This window comes from Poecilia mexicana, unplaced genomic scaffold (assembly GCF_051168715.1).
Source record: "Poecilia mexicana isolate PSO_F unplaced genomic scaffold, ASM5116871v1 scaffold_13, whole genome shotgun sequence".
In the NCBI taxonomy this organism is placed as follows: domain Eukaryota; kingdom Metazoa; phylum Chordata; class Actinopteri; order Cyprinodontiformes; family Poeciliidae; genus Poecilia; species Poecilia mexicana.
The window spans coordinates 14,015,765-14,033,165 of record NW_028263382.1 but is presented as its reverse complement, the minus strand read 5'-3'; the positions used below and the strand labels follow the sequence as shown (position 1 = coordinate 14,033,165).

Below are 17,401 nucleotides of genomic sequence, written 5' to 3'. Positions count from 1 at the left end.
ATTATATTTTAGTTGTGATCATCTTGTAGGTGGGATTTATCTGCTGATTTCGAGGGTTAGTGTTTATGCTGGTGTCACACTGAAGAACTTCTTTCAAGTCTTCGATACATGGAGACTACTTTTCATTCCATCTCTTCTCATTTCAAAGCCTATGTTTGTCTTACTGGAAACTCTGGTTACGCTTGATGTCATCACAGTCCGACAAACCTTGGCCCTTCACTTTTTTCAATGTGCCCAGATGGGTCACTTACCCTGGAGTCGTATATTTTTGGATATGACATCATTCATAATTCATCCATCAACAGAACCTCTCATTTCCTTTCTGTCAGAAACATATTCCTCACCCTTTTTTTTTTCTTCCTTTCGTTCACTCAAATAACGTTCACCTTTCATAAATCTGCCATGTCACAGCTTCTGTCTTTGTCTCTCTTTGTTTGCCTCTGGTGCTGAGCAGCATTGCAGTGTAGGTTACCTTTGATTTATAATCGCTCAGCGCTGCATCTGTGCCACTAAATGGATGTGATGTGTCAAATAGTGGTTTGGAAAATATGATGCTTTTGTCAGCTGATCACAGGCTGATATTAGTCATAAAGGCTTCATCTGTTGTCAGTATTTTCGGAACACGCTTTTTTTTTTTACAGCCTAACCACAAAGATGTACAGCCAATAAAGACAGGTTCTAAATGTGGGAGTTTTTTTTATTACTGAGAATGTTTAAAATCCCGTTAATCGAGGTACATTGACCACTGACACTACTGCAAAGCACTTCACTGTTTTTGCCATCTTTCTGTCTTTTTAAATTTTTGCTGGTCATCTCTGATCTTCCAAATCTGTGTGATTTGCAGATTCCAGAGTGGGAGGAGAGGCAGCTTGATGAGCAAGTCAACTTCAACAACTGCAAGATTGACCCCGCCCCCTTTCAGCTGGTGGCGCACACTTTGCTGCATAAGGTCTGATTGGAGCTACAGCTGCTGTTTACCCTCTTTGTGCATAGAAGTGCATCCTTCCTGATGGGTGTGTTTCTCAGTGTTTAGAGGGATTAGCCAGTGGCCACTCTGAGCTATACAGAGCCTTGAAGCTTTACAGTATTCACAACCCATGACCGTTTCCTCACAGTGTCATGTTATAAGCATCAATGCCGAGGTTTTATGGTAGACCAACATAAAGTAGCACATTATTGTGAAGTGGAGGGAAATCTGAAAAGTGTGGTGTGATGTGCACACTTTTCAAATTGTATTTTGACACCAATCAGTGTTCTGATCAGATGAGACCAATCTTTTGCTTTCAAATAACTTTGTGTGGTGGAAAACTAGAACGGCACACCATCCTGGACACATCATACTGTCAAGCATTTTGGTGGTGGCAGCATCATGCTGTGGGAATTCCTTTCTTCATCTGGTATACTAACGCAGTGTTTCCCAACCCTGGTCCTCAAGGCACACTGTCCTGCATGTTTTAGAGGTTTCCTTGATTTAATGTGCCTGACTCAACTGATTGCAGTTCAGGAAACGCCTGTTAATCAGTTATCAATTGAAATCAGCTGGGCTGCAGCAAGGAAATACCTAAAACATGCAGGCCAGTGTGCCTTGAGGATCAGGGTTGGGAAACACTCTAATAAAGGGCTGATGGGATGAATAAGTTTACCTTCCAGAACCAAAAAAACCTACACATACAGCAGGCGCTTCAATTAAATGGTTCACATTAAAATATGGTCACATGTTCAAAAGGCCCAGTCAAAATCCAGACCTAAATCAAAAAACTATTTGTGGTGAGACTTAATAATTTACATTTACTAAGTTTGAGCTAATTTGTGAAGAATGGCAGATATTTAAATTTTTAGATGTGCAAAACTAAAGCATCATATAAACAGTAGCAAAGGACAATTGAAGTTAAAGTTCATTACCTGCTGAGTGAAAGAGAGGAGCTTCATTCTTTATTTTCTTTCCTGCTTCACATTTCTGCAGCCCTGAGGAGGCTCAGTCTACAGTCACACAAACACAGCTGTGGGTTGAAAAACTTCATACAGAGTGCACCTGCATAGAGCTCCTTTGACTTGCCAGCAGCCATGGCAGCACCTAATGTCTCCCATCTATAATGCTACTGTGGCTCTCCAAAGTCTTCGGGGCTCCGTATGAATACTCTTTAAACATTTAAGAGCGAGGGATCCTGCACCAATACATCTCGCTTCCCTCCTTTCACTGCATCCTGCAAAAAGTCAACATCACACACAATCTCCCTCAACATAAACAGTGCCATCACTTTTAGAAGAAAATGCAAAGGTACTTCTTCTGATGATTGACTCATTTATTCATTGATGATAGTTGGTGGAATTCTTTCTACGTTTGTGTGCCAAATGACTGTGGAATAAATATAAACACAGGTTGTAGCTGGGATCTCTGGTTGCTGATAATTAGTGTGCTGCTGATCAGTTGATTGTGAAAAAGCCTGTGCAGTGGCATCAATCAATGCACCTCAATTTAAAGAGATGCTGGCGTCCTCACTGAAGCTGCTGCATTCTCCTCTGGGATACCTATTTGACAAATTACATTGCAGCTTACCGTGGCCTAAAGAACACTCAACAATATTTTTCTTGGCACAGCCTTTATTTTCTGTGCTCTGTGGGATCAATTCCAGCTATCCCAGATGGGGAAAGTCTCCCAAAACTAAAGTGCAGCTTGCCTCAGAAATAAAAACCATCTTATCCAGCAGAAAAGTAGTTGAAGATTCAGTCTTTTTATTTTTCTCTAGCTGCACAAATTCACCCTATTCCAGTGTAAAATCACTTTGTAGATTCCAATTGGAAATAGTAAATACTATAATCAGGCTAAAGGATGAAGTAGAGCAGAAATGTATATGTTTTTAATCTTTTAATAGGTTTTAATTGTCTATTGCCAACCTAGCAGCCTGGGAATTCCACGATGATTCATCTCCCTTCAGTTCTATGTCTGGGATATTTCCCATTAAGCTCAATTTCTTTGGCTGGACTTCAACCAGGTCACCTACTTATTAGGCTTCCAACTTGGTGGCAGCAGTTTTTGTCCTGATGGTACACATAGTTTTTAATCTACGGTGTGTGCTGATCAAATGCATATTAATTAGTTCCACGTAAAAAGACTTTTTTTGACTAAAGAATATGTCATTAAGCATTTTTCTCCTTTGTTATTGTCACAAGAGCATCTAAAATGATTTGATTCTTCTGATTAGCAAATGGATTGCTGTAAAAGTACATGTGCTTGAATTCATTAACTTGCGTTAGCAATGGTTCACTTCAAAGGAAAGCATGCAGTGATCATCACTTAGTGTTATAAAAGTCACATGCGGAAAAATAAATTGCTTCCAAGAATATTGCACTTCTTGGAAGAAATATTCCAAGAAGTGGAATATTGCTTCTTGGAATATTCCAAGAAGCAATGGAATATGAATATATATGACTGTTGTCATAAACTTCTCATTTAACACCATGAGAAGTTAAATGTCACCATGAGACATTTAACTTCTCATGATGAGAAGTTAAATGTCAGTAAAGGAGGCTTCAGGAAGTCCAAGGTTGTCCAGCATCTCTTGCTAGAGAGTCTTGCAACCAGTAAAGAGCTTCTTCAACATTATAGCAGGTGGACTTAAGTACATCCGCATAATAAAGCAAACTTATGACAGAAAGTGTCAAGAAAGGAACCATTTTGTTTAAAAAAAACCCATCAATAACAGACTCAATTCTCCAGAAAAGACAAGGATAGACAGCAGAGGTTTGGGACAAAGTTACTTCCTCTGATGACTCTCCCTTCCCAGTGTCTGATGCATCATAAAACCCCAACAAGTAAAAGGTGAATAGCAACAGTGAAGAACGTGATACAGTTTATGTGACATCCTGTCATTAAGACGTGTCTGCCTTACACTCTATAGATGAGGTAGAGTGCCAGTGACTAATTAGACAATTAGTCACTGGCTAAATCTGATGCAGTGTCTAATCTTTCTTGAGGATAGATGAACTCAAACATGTGGTAGCTCACTCACAGATCTCAGATCAGCCTAAGAACACTGGCCACAATGAAGAATGGGGTCAGAGTGTTGAGCATGATGGAGCTCCGTGTCTCAATGCAAAGCTGACTATAGACATGTTAAAAGATTATAAAATTTACATTTTTGATATCTGAGCAAGAAACTCTACAGGTCCTAATGCACCGAGAACATTTGTTCACTAGTCAATGGGCATAATTCAACAAATAGGCATGATAAGTATAATGACCTTGAGTAAACATGCCACCATTTAACTGCTTTTGATTAAAGCAGAAAAACAAGAATAAAGGAGCCGTTTTATTTTATGTATTTCCGGTAACACTTTATTTGACGGGATGTGAATAAGACTAACATAACACCTGTCATGAACATGAGTAAGTCTTCATGAATATATATGACTGTTGTCATAAAGTGTCATTCGGTAAATCATGACACTTTTAATACAAGGTTGACATTATTCAAAATGTCTTTATGACAACTTGACATTAATCTAGACAAAAATGTCTTTGTTATGACAACTTATTAGCCTAGACAAAATTATCTTTATGTCAACTTGACATTAACCAAGAATCATCTCATAAATGGATCATAATAGTAGTCATAGCGATTTAATTATTACACTATAAAAAACTTTAACAAAACAGTGATCGATATTTCCACTACCTGAAATAAAGCGAAACAAGTACGACCAACAGTAAAGATTTCATTAATCTTTATTACACTGTCAAATGATTTAATAACAGTCATTAACAATTTCTTTTACATCAAGTAAAGTGGAACAAATAGCACCAGTTATGAATATGTCATTAAGTGTTACTGCAGTGTCTTTAATATTATCTTTTACCTCGAGTAAAGTGAAACAAGTAGCAATAGTTATGAAAATGTCATTAAGTGTTATTACAGTGTCATTAAATAAAGTGAAACAAGTAACAACAGTAATGAAGATGTCATTAAATATCATTAATATTGCAGTGTTGGTAATAAATCTCACTGTTTTTTGTTGTGTTTTTAGATTTAGATTTTTATCAAGTCCATCAGCTTGTTGCCAGTCTTGCATAACTGCCATTTAAACGTATTTATCGCTGTTATAACTATTTGACTGAAAGCAACAGTCTGCTCATCTCACAGCCTCACCAGTGGCACTATAAAATAACAGCAGTTCATCGGAAAAAAAATCACAGAGCAGCCAGCTAAAATAGAAAGGCTTAGTGGCTTTTTATGTAAGGTTGACTCCATTAGGCAGCTCTGTCTGGGTCCAGCGTGTTGTTTATGATTGCAGCATTCTTCATTTGAATTTGTTCTGTTATTTATGTTTTTGCTTCTTTTTTCTGTGAATGCAGGAATTTCTGTTTGCAGTATTTGTTTCATTGGCTGTGCGTTTACACCTGTTTACAGTGTGTTTGTGCATCTTGGCCACCATAGTACAATCACTTATCTACAGCTATATTAAAATCAGATGTTAATATCGAGGCAAATTTTTATTTCAGCACATCCGTTATGTATATTATGCATAGGGTAAGATGTTCATGTCCGGTAGCATGAAAATTTACATCATGACAGATTTTCTTCAGTTTTAATTGTTAAATAACAAAAATTATAGAATTGTCAAGTGTCTGATCATTCCAAAAATTTTGAAACAGGCTGATAATGAACCACAAGTTTTCACTTTTATCTCACTTCAACACGTGTTGGTTCCTTTGTTCAGCTTTCCATTTTTAGCTTCTAGCTATTTGGCATCTCCACATACAGTTGCAGCTCTTATGTGGCTGTTAAACCTCTTGTGTTGCCTACTGTGCTAATAAAGATGCTTTGCTACAAAATTTGGTTCATTATTGTTCCATAACAAAAGGTTTTTTTATGTGCGGTTTAAAAGGATCCAATTTTCCAACTGTGAAGGTAATTAGCTTTGGCTAATTAGCAACTGCAGGGATAGTATTTTTTCTCCCTTTTTAAAGTGTGAATGTTCTTGGAAGTGTGTCCAGGGATGTCCAAAGTATCTGTATCCAATTTAGCTGAACATGTTCAGTGAGTGTCTTGTGAATGAAGTGTTGGATAATTAAAGTCAGTGGTGCATTTCCTTAAATGAGCTCCATTTCAAGCCTGAAACATTCACAGAGCTGTCTCTGTGAAGGTTCTGGTTGGATCTAAAGATTAATTCTATCTTTCATCTCCCGTAGACTCACACCATTTTCTCCCTGCTGGGCCTCGACCACGCCTACGTCACCAGCATCGGCCGTCTCATCGGGGTGGTTTCCCTCAAGGAGGTAAGGCTGGCTTTTTCCTCCTTTTTGTGAGAATTGATCTATAATCATTGCAGAATCGAATTCTGCTCATATCCGTGACATCCATTAGCACTGACAGCGCGTTTGTTGTTTTTAAAACTGTCTCATCAGCAGAGCTGTCGCTGTGCTAAACTAGCATACAGTTACGCAAAGGCCTTTCAGTCATCTTTAATGATTCCTCTTTTCTGCCTGTGATTTACTGTGGCAGACATAAGGCTCTTGCAAATTGCTGTCTCTTATCTATTGTCTCCGTCTGTCCTCTGCCCACGTCCCTCTCGTTACATATCTCCTGCCTCCCTAACAGCTCAAAACCTCACTCTTTTTCAGTTGGCCAGGAAGTAGAGAGAGGGCTGTTGCTAAGTGCAGGCACTGCTTTCCGGACCCTGACATTTAAAGCTTTTTTGTGCTTTGTTCCGCTATCAGATAAAAAGTCCATAGCAGACAAAAGCTGTTCTCCTTTACAGACATTCCTATTATATCACAATATGTTTAGCACATATGATGAAGAAATCACCAAACTTCTTCCTTGTGTTTTCAACCTGAAACAGAAAGACTGTTGTTTTTTTAACTGAAAAAGTTGTGTGAATTTGAAGCAAGCACATTGAAAACTGTTTCAAGTTTCAAGTGTAAAAGTGTTTTTTTCTTTCTTTTTTTTTGTTAAATAACCACTTGCCTGGTTTGGATAAAAATCAGTCAGAAACAAATTTTAGATGAAATAAGGATTTCTTCCTGTAATTGATGATTAGCATAAATAAATAAATTGGATGCCATACTTTTCTGTGACTAATAAATGGGAAGCTAAAAAAGCTAAATATATATTTATCTGTCCAATTGAAAGACTTGTACTTTGTCCTGCATTTCTATGAATTATAGCTCAGCAGTGTATCAATCCATCCATATTTCCATTGTCCTCCTCAAATCCCAAGATCTGATTATAAGTGGTAAAAGATTTTGGAGGGAAACCCACACACCCCTTTCCCTATCAGCACTCTGCAGCTCCTTCTTGTTCTTAGGCAAGAAGGCAAATATATCCCCACCAGGAAAAGGCCAGCCCACCTATTTCTGGTTGAAAACCATGATGTCTGACTTCAAAGAGCTGAATCTTATATCATCTCCTTCATTTCTGGCTGCTGAACAACCCTCTGCTGAAGGCTGACAGTCATGGCCTGGAGATGCCAACTGAACCACATGAGCTACTAAAAGAAAGTTGAAACTCAGTTAAAACAACACACACACACACACACTCTTCTGATATCTTGAGATTTTGTTCACAAAGCAAAAATAGGACTGGTGACAACCTGCAGCCCAAGTGGAGTTCAACTGGGAACAGCTTGCTCAGCTTTATTCCAAAAATGCAGACACTTGATCAGACACAGACCAGATTTTTCTTGAAAGCATCCATGGTCCTCCTGCCAGAACGCCTTCAGGGACACATGTTCCAGTAAAACACATGTAGGGACTTTGACATCCATTTTATTTTTCCAAAACTGTTTTTAGTATTATTACTATGTTGCATTTAAATTTTTCTGGATTCCAATTTTTTACTCTAATCATAGTTCTTAACAAAAAAGTGTGTATTGAGTGAATGAAAAATATTTCAATCAAATAGCCAAAGAATTCCAGATGTAAAAACTGTTCTTCACCTTTCAGAAATAGAATAAAGTTCTGTTATATTAAATGCTTTTGCAAGATATTCAAAACACATTCTTTGTGCAATATAGAGCCTCACATATTTCATATTTAAAAGAAAGAAAAGTCTTCCTTTTCCTTTTGTGAAATCAAAATACATCAGAGTAGGGCTGTTGTAAACTAATATTTTAGTAATCGAGTAATCTATCGATTATTCTTACAATTAATCGAGTAATCGGATAAAAAAAAATTATAAAATGAAATATTGGTAAATCTGGCATAATACCGGTATTAATATCAGTCCAATTTTTCATATTTGAGCATCCCTAACAGTTGCTTTTTTGTAGTTTAGAAAACTAACCTGTAACAATAATAGCTCACTTTCTAAGTTAACCAGAAGAAAAGTTATAGAAAAATCTGAAATTATATTGAATTTAATAACAAAGAGGCAGGCTCACAAATATGCTTATAAAAAATGTCTACAATCCAGCTTTTAGTTTAATGTATTCATCTTCAGTGAGTTTAATAGATTAATTAAACTCACCTTGCCACCTAACCTGTCACGCTTTGGGTTTGAAAATACGGGAAATGCCGCCTGGAGTGGGAGGAGAGGACGAATGAACGTAAGATGGGGTGGAGGGGAGGAAATAGACCAGCGGACTGACGAACCGTTAGACCGGGGGACGAACACGGGGGGAAGCAATACGGGATATTTACGACACCTTCACTGGTCACACTCAGAAACTCATCTACCAGCCATGTACGATGCGCTACGCCACCCGTTTCTTCAGACCGGGATATGAAATTTATTGTGCGGTTCGTCGGTAAAGCTACATTTACACGGTAAGCATCAGCTACTCAGCCGCCCGCCCTGTTCAGTCTATCCGCTCACCTCAGCGCTCTTCCCGCCGTTGGCTTTCAACCAGCAGCCCCGGAGGAGAAATGCTGCCGTACTCCAGGCATTCCCCCAGTCATTTTAAGGATGCTTATTGGTTCCCCAAAAACGATAAAAAGTCGGGCATTATCATCAATCAATAAAATCCTCACGGGCCAATCTTGAAGATTGGACTTTATGCCGCTGAGACTTAGCTTTTGTCAACAACTCAGAGGCGGAAGTGAGAGCTCCGCGCAACGCAAATGAAGTCCCGGCCGGAACACGGTGCGCTAACTAATAAAACATAAATTAACGAAGCTTCGAGGCAGGTAAATTTTCCTCGAGGAATTTTAGTAATCGAGGTACTCGAATCATTCGAGGAATCGTTTCAGCCCTACATCAGAGTTTAACTCGACACAAAAAAAGAGTCCCAAAGAAACTAACAGTAGAACTTAACCAACTGATGGACTGGACTGGGTATATTTCTGGTTTCCCTTTCCAACTTAGGATGAACGTCAGCTAAAACATTGTTCCGAACTCTTTTTTCATTCCTTTTTGTTTTTCTAAACTTGTCTTTATTCTTTCAGCTACGCAAAGCCATCGAGGGCACTGTGACAGTAAAAGGCGCGAAGCTGCATCCGCCTCTGGCCAGCTTCCGGAACAGTGGGACCAGCAGGAACAAGACAGAGGCGACAGAGCTCCATAAGCTGTGGGACCGTCACAGGAGCGTGTCACTGCCAGAAGAACAACCCACGTCGGAGTCCGACGAGAAGTCCCAGTGAGGGAAAGCCGAGGACAAATGGGAAGAAGAGGTGCAGGTGGGGGAAGAGGAGGTGGAGGATGCATTGAGATCTTTAATCTCCAAAGCTACAAACATGCAAAACTCCTCAGGGCTACAGATCCACCGTGTTCCAAATTATACGCAAATTGAATTAAAGATTAAATTTCTAAAATCCTGCAAGGAAATCCAAGCAGAATCTATCCACAAACTCACAAGTTCAATGGATGCAAGAATTGTGCACGTGATATCAAAGAAGGGCTCCTATGTTAACATGTAACTCTGTCTGTTAAGATGCTTTACATTGAAATAGCTTTTGATTTTAGTACATGTGACCACTTAATGCTGCACATTCAAAGGAGAGTTTACAGTTCTTCATAATACATAAAATGTTTAAAAAATCTGCTGTGCATAATAATTAGGAACAGTGCATTTTGAGGTTTTTTTTATTTTTGAAAAATATACTGTTCTCATTGGGAGCTTTGTTCAGTAAAATTTGATTTATACTGTAATAGTTCATGACTTGAAAATTATACTGACCATCATTTGCATTGACAATTTAGGAAAATCTGAGAAAATATCACTTGCTTAATAATTTGGAATAATTTGGTGTATTGTTAGACTACTGTTAGGCATGAATGTGTAACAGCACTGTGTTTTCTGATTCCTGACATGACAGATAACACTAAATACCTTACAGTTAATAATTCATGTCTTCCATAGTTCCTTCTGTTCATTAAGAGAAAAACATTTCTTCCAGCTTCTCCGTCCTGTCCTAAACATCCTAAACGCATGCCTTAGGACCAGGCAAAGATTTTTGCCACCATTCTATTGCCTTATAAAAACTCTCCCAGCCTCCCAATGTGTTCAGTGGTTTTAAATAGATTTTAGCATCTTTTCTTATTTGGTTCTGCAGAATAGGACGTGTCTGCAGCGACAAAGCATAGCTTTGCATGAGAGAAAGCATGTGGCATTTATTTTATACGATCAAAACGCACCAAAAGCAACACAGACGATTGGCCGGATGAATGATGTCTTGGATTTGCCATCCTGTGCCTGTATTTTCTGCCATTCTGCTGCGTCTCCCTCTTATCCAGTAATCTTTATGAGTTTCCTGATTTATAACCGGGTATTGGAGTCTTTGTGGGCTCAGAAACTTACAGATTAATATATTTAATATCATTCCTGTAATCTGAAATCATGATCTTGTGTCTTAACCAATCATCCTTGTTGACTCGTCTCTTTTTGTTTCTGGGGAGATTTTTCATGTTTTATATTTATCTTTTTGTCGCTTTTTTTTTTTTTTTTTGAATGATTTAAAAGTTATTTTTGTATATTTAACATGCTATCTGAAACATTTCTACAGTCGAGATTTATTTGTGAAATGCGAATACGCTAACAGGGTGATAGCTTGCGGCGTGTGTCTGATGGCAAACTGAAGAACCAGAATAATGAAGTTAAAGGAATGAACTTGCTCATTCCACAAGTGCCTCCTTCTCTTTTATCAGTGGGAATAAAAGCGGTGCAGAACTGCTTCGCTCCTCATAGACATGTAGACCAGGCACTCGTCCCGAAATATGTAAGTGGCTTGATGGTGTTTCACGGTAGTGTGCAGTTGCTACCATGGCAACCTTGGTGTCTGTTCACCCCAGGGGGGGCTGAAAGCACTCGTCTCATTTGGTTCTGTTCATTTGTTTGCGCCTTTTCATCGATTCTCATTGTTCTGCCGGGTCCTTTCACCTCATCTCATCTCATCTGCTGTGGAGAGAGGTCGCTGGCTCTTTATCAGCCTGCATTAATCACAGTACAAGTTGTACATTTTCTTTTTGTTGGTGGATCTGCTTGTGGGTAATTGATTTGTGCAATAACAGTAGTTCATCTCATTTTCTAGACCTGTTTTAATTGATGACATGAATGCAAGATAACCTTATTTTTGTAAAAAAAAGATTTATACAAGAAGAAGTAGCGTGGTAAGGTCTTTGTTTGTAGAGGAAGGTTTCCCAGAAGCCTCTGGAAATTAAAATTCTCATTGCAACAGTAATCTGCACTCTTGGTGTCTCAGTTGGGCTTTTTGGAAACCTTATCTGGAAGACTGTGTGGCGAAGCTGCTCCTCTCTTCCAAGCCTCCCCAGGCACACAGTCAGTTTTATCGTGCTTCCGTCCATCCTTCAGTCAGAGCGGCTTTGATGAGCCCAGATCTTCTTTCCACTCCTTATGGGACTGTGCATTACAGCAAGCCATGAGATCCAAACAAGACCAAGAGAGGGGAGCAAAATTCTAGTTATTTTTCACATCGAAAATTAAAACATTGATTTTTTTTGTACATGAAATGAAATGAAATTTTATTCGAACATGATACAAATATAAAAATAAAATAGTGCACAGTAACAAGAAGTGCATAAGAAAGAAGAGAAAATACAGATTTTTTTGTTTCAGTTAACATATCATGCTCAAAATGGGGTAGGAAGAAGTGAGAACTTATAAACTCCTACCCCCTAAACACTTGAAACTTTAGAGTCCTACTGTCATTAAAAAAATCAAAATCAAAGTGGCAGTCAGAAGTAACAGTTACTAATATTTACCTATACATTTTCCCATTTTATGCTGGTTTGTCTTTCTAAACCCTTACACCAAGTTATCTGCAATACACACCTTATTGCTTTCTGTCACCCATATGTGTATCTATTGAAAATTACCTCTTTGTACTTTCTTTTGAATTGTGTTAAACTATTGCTTTGTTTTAAATCTTCATGTAACTTGTTCCATAACTTTACACCTTTAATTGAAATACAGAAGCTTTTTCTTGTTGTTCTAAAATTGCGGATCTTGAAGTTTGAGTGACCCCTTAAGTTATACCCCCCTTCTCTTTCAGAAAACGTGCTCTGTATGTGCTCAGGTAACAACTTTTTAGATACTTTGAACATAAACTGAGCCATTTTAAATTCTACAAGCTCGTCAAATTTGAGAATTCTGGATTTTATGAAGAGTGGGTTTGTATGCTCATAATAACCGACATTATGGATGATTCTAATGGCTCGTTTCTGTAGGACGGTTACCGGATGTAAAGAGCTCTTGTAATTAACTCCCCACACTTCACAGCAATATGATAGATATGGTAAAATCAGAGAGTTATATAGAATATGAAGTGATTTAGCATTCAATACATGTCTAGCTCTAGCCAATATGGATATACTTCTACTGAGTTTACTCTGTAAATGTTTAATATGAGGTTTCCAACTGATTTTGTCATCTATTATTAGACCGAGGAACTTATTAGCGAAAACCCTTTGTAGAGTTACGTCCTCTATTTGAACTTGGATTTCAGTATTTTTATAACAGTTCCCAAAGACCATGATTTTCGTCTTGTCCAAATTTAGGGATAATTTGTTATGGTCAAACCATATCTTTAACTTACTAATCTCTGAAGTGACTGTTGAGAGAAGATGCTCTAAATTGTCGCCAGAGGCTAGAATATTTGTGTCATCAGCGAATAAGATAAATTTTAATACATTGGACACTTTACTGATATCATTTATATAAAGATTAAATAAAATTGGTCCCAATACTGATCCTTGTGGTACTCCACAGACAGTCTCCTGCCAATCAGATTCCACATCTCCCAATTTCACAAATTGTTTCCGGCTCTTTAAATAACTCCTCATCCAGTCAGAAACTACTCCCCTAATTCCATAGCGTTCTAATTTTTTAAGTAAGATTTCATGATTTATTGTATCAAAAGCTTTCTTTAGATCTATAAATATCCCTACTGCCAGTTTCTTACTATCTGTTGCGTTGGTTATTTCTTCTATTAAGTCAGTTACAGCCAGCGATGTTGACCGGTTTGCTCTGAATCCATATTGACTGCTAATAAGTAGCGAATGTTTTTCTATGAATTGTTCCAGTCTTTTCTTAAAGAGTTTTTCCAGGATGAATAAATCACATCATGATGTGATTTACATCATGATGAATAAATATGATTTTAACAAACGAGTGTTTGTGTTACAGTGTGTTTTCTGTCTGAGTCTCAGTCATCCTGCAGCTGCGCTCCTGTCCTCTGTCATCTTTAATTCCCCCTCCAGCGACAGCTGGAACGCACCTGGACTCCTGTTTTGTTTTTCTCTTGTTCCCCGTGGGGTAAATGCAGCACTACTCAACTCAAACCTTTAGATTGTTTTGTTTGTCATAAATATTTTATTCCGCCAAATGTCAAAGATTTTCTTTTTCTACACCTGACTGTCCGCAGTTGAACCCTAAAATGAAAGATGTTCTGCATCAGAAAATCAAGAAGTCAATCTTCATCTTGATTTATACACAGTTTTGCATATTCTGCACACACACCAGGAGAGTTTCTGTTTAAAACACTCAAATGTACAGTGATCAATGACAGGAATTACCCTGACTAATCACAGTTAGAGGTGTTAGCAGTGCATCACTTTGTTTCTATAGGAGGGATTTTTGTGTACTGACCTCCAAGAGTCTGATTGGGAAATTATCTAAACATTTCCATCTTTAAAGGATCAGGGAGGTGAAACATTTTCTTACAGATTGATTTTCAGTAGATGTCAGTCTTGAAATAATTCTTAAGAAACCTTTGACTGGAGATTGTTGCAGTAAGACAAGTTTATGACTGTCATAAAATGCTAACTGCTCAATATCTGGGCAGTAGCGACAATGTTTCACAGTAACAAGTCCTGGTGAGACCTTCAGTTGTTGGTAAGCACTGCTAATCCACCTCATTTAATCTTGCTGCTCCTCTTGAAAAAATCTGTCTGGCTGTGTATTTAGAAAGTCAGGCAGAGATGGAGTCATAAATATGATCATTGCCCATGAAAAAAGTCTACCAAACAAACAAATCAGAACTAAAATAACAGTGTTTCTAGGCCAGAATATGAAGATGTTAAATACTCCTAGAAAGGATTCAACTCTTTTTTTTCCCCTGTGGTGCCCAAGTTTGGGGGTTCCACCATAGGAATACTTCAATAATCCTGGAAATCTGTTATGAAAATCATGATTGTTTAACTGACCTGCAGAGATCGCAGATAACATCAGTGAATACCTGGTATGAACAAAAGAAAACCTCCTGCTAGTTTGAAAGGAAAATTCAGATTCTCTTTGTTTTGCTGCATTGATTTGTTCCCCATGGTTCCTTCCCACAGAGAAGGTTTTGTTAAGCTATAGTCCTGTTAACTGTTGACAAAATCAAGTGCAATAGATCAATCCAACAGTGAGAGAAATCCCTTTCTTCTTTATCCAGTATCCCTTATTTAAATATCACCTGTAAAACAAAAGGATCAGAAACAGGATATGTTTCCGTTTGAGGCAGCCATGACCTTCAAGTATGTTTTAGAAAGTCCAAACAAGGTTCTTGACAAACCCTCTGCATGATAGAGATCCAGGAAAAGAAGATATTGTTGAGCATTCTAGCTCAACAGTTCTGATATGTCTAAAGTGGATGTGCCAAAACTTTCTCCAGCTGAACAGAAACCAAACTGAAGTTATTTTTGGACCTAAAGAGGAGCGATCTAGTGTCAACGCGCAGCTTCAGTTATTACAACTAAAATCCAGCGATCAGGCCCGAAACCTGGGAGTAGTGATGGACTCTGACCTGAACCTTCAGAGCCACATAAAAACAGTCACAAAGTTGGCCGTCTATCACCTGAAGAACATCTCAAGGGATTAGAGGACTAATGTCTCAGCGCAATCTAGAGAAACTCATCCATACGTTTATCTTCAGTCGCATTGATTACTGCAACAGCGTCTTCAAAGGTCTGTCCAATACAATCAAACAGCTGCAGCTGATCCAGAACGCTGCTGCTCGCGTTCTCGCTAAAACCAGGAACCTAGAGCACATAACATCAGTTTTAAAGTCCCTGCACTGGCTCCCTGTAGCTCAGAGAATAGACTTTGAAATACTGTTGTTAGTTTATAAATCACTGAACGGTTTAGCACCACTATACATTAAAGACCTGTTGTTGTTGTTGTTGTTGTTGTTGTTGTACCAACATTCCAGACCCCTCAGGTTCTGGTTCTAGTCTGCTCTGCATCCCCAGAACCAGGACCAAACGAGGAGAAACAGCATTCAGCTTCTATGCACCACAAATTTGGAACAAACTTCCAGAAAACTGTAAAACAGCTGAAACACTGAGTGCCTTTAAATCTCGACTAAAAACCCACCTGTTTAGAGTTGTATTTGAAACGTAATCAATTACGAATTTAATGACGGCACTTGACTTAATATTATGTTTGTTGATTCTATCTTGCATGACTGTGTTTTAGTGTTTATGATGTAAAGCACTTTGAAATGCCTTGCTGCTGAAATGTGCTATACAAATAAAATTCAATTTGATTTTTGATTTGACCCTTTTGATTTAAAGGGTCAAAGTTCAAGAGGTCTTGTTTGCTGAGTATTTCCTGAGAGATGTTTAAGAGAGAAGATATGTTACCCGCTATATTTCTTCCCAATGAGCCCCAGAACAATAATACCTGTAAATCAATCTCAATCTGTGTACTTTATATCTAATAAAACAGGAATCAAGAGTAATGATGGGACTAGAATAGACGAAAACATCCATATTATCATAATTCTCTAAGGCCGTATGTGGATCATACAGTATATTGTCCTTGACTACTAATCTCCTCTATTGCACTATTTTCCACATACAGCTGGTGCGCTGCTCATGTTCAGTATTCAGCCAACACGACCAATTTCTGGTGTAGAGCAGTGGCTACATGCGTTTTATAAAACTCTATATGCACTTATGATTGGCTAGAATTGTTGCGTTCAATAAAAAACACATCATCCAGAGGGGCGTCTACAGAGTTACACTGAGATTCTCACTCCCCTGAACATTTCAAAAATCCTAACTCACAGTTTTCATTGACTTAAATATTCCTTCGTTGTGGATTTGTTTACATAATCTTGATCTTGATGTAGTTAACATATTTCAGTACATAGATCAGACATGAAAAGAAGGGATGTACCTCATGTTATCAATAAATTAACATGCAGAGCTAAAGATTTCATTTAACAATCTCCAAACAGCTTTCACTGAATATTTCTTGGACCATTTTGGACATAAGTAAACAGCATCTGCACATGTTCTTGCAGTCCCGCTGCCCGTCTGCACATTCACTATATGTAAACAAACATAAAAATCTGTTGCTTTGCTGTTTGAGGACACCATCTGGATGTTGGTTACCAAGCGCTGCTTAAAAAGCTTAATGAGCTAAACGTGTTCATTTGTCGGGCGGGCTGCTGCTCCGTCCCCCGGTGGGTCGAGGCAACCGGACCGTCTCCAGAGCTTCTGCCTGTCTGTCATCGGTGTGAGTGTGGAGAATAATTTTCAGTTTTTAAAGTCTCTGTTGTACCTTTAATCTAAAACCTTCTGTGAGTGATGGGATGTTTATAGCAGATCTGACCACTGTGTGTAATCGAGCTGAAAGTGAGAGCTCTGAAGACATAGAGGAAGGAATCCTGTAAACGACACTTTATGTGATTTAGGATGTTTGAAGCAGTTGTTTGTAACACCATCTGTCCACGCTGGCACAGCCTGCTTCAGGTAAGTTAAATAAAAGTGTTCTTGCTGCTGTAGGGACTGATTTGTAATTAAGCTGTTACAAGTTCACAGTATAATAATCCAGTGTGCAATGATGGGATGGTAGTGAAAAAGATCTGTGTTATGCATCTTAATATAATTAGTAAAATAACCCTTCAATGAATTATAATTTGACAAAATTAACACAAATTAATATTGTAATAATGTGAATGAAAGTGTGTGTTTTCAGGTTTTATTTCAATTGAAAAGAAACCCAAGAATCAGTTGCG

At 38.2% G+C, this 17,401-nt stretch overlaps 1 protein-coding gene across 2 annotated transcripts in view; it reads left to right on the top strand.

Moving 5' to 3' along the window:
- Positions 1–11,882, top strand: part of LOC106905162 (chloride channel protein 2-like) — a 103,278-nt gene extending 91,396 nt beyond the window's left edge. For both annotated transcript variants that reach the window (XM_088011711.1, XM_088011710.1), the window contains exons 21-23: positions 845–949; positions 6,191–6,277; positions 9,386–11,882. In XM_088011711.1, the coding sequence (XP_087867837.1) occupies positions 845–949; positions 6,191–6,277; positions 9,386–9,580 (387 nt within the window). In that variant the 3' untranslated portion in view covers positions 9,581–11,882. The remainder of the gene's footprint in view (positions 1–844; positions 950–6,190; positions 6,278–9,385) is intronic.
- The last annotated feature ends 5,519 nt before the right edge of the window (positions 11,883–17,401 follow it).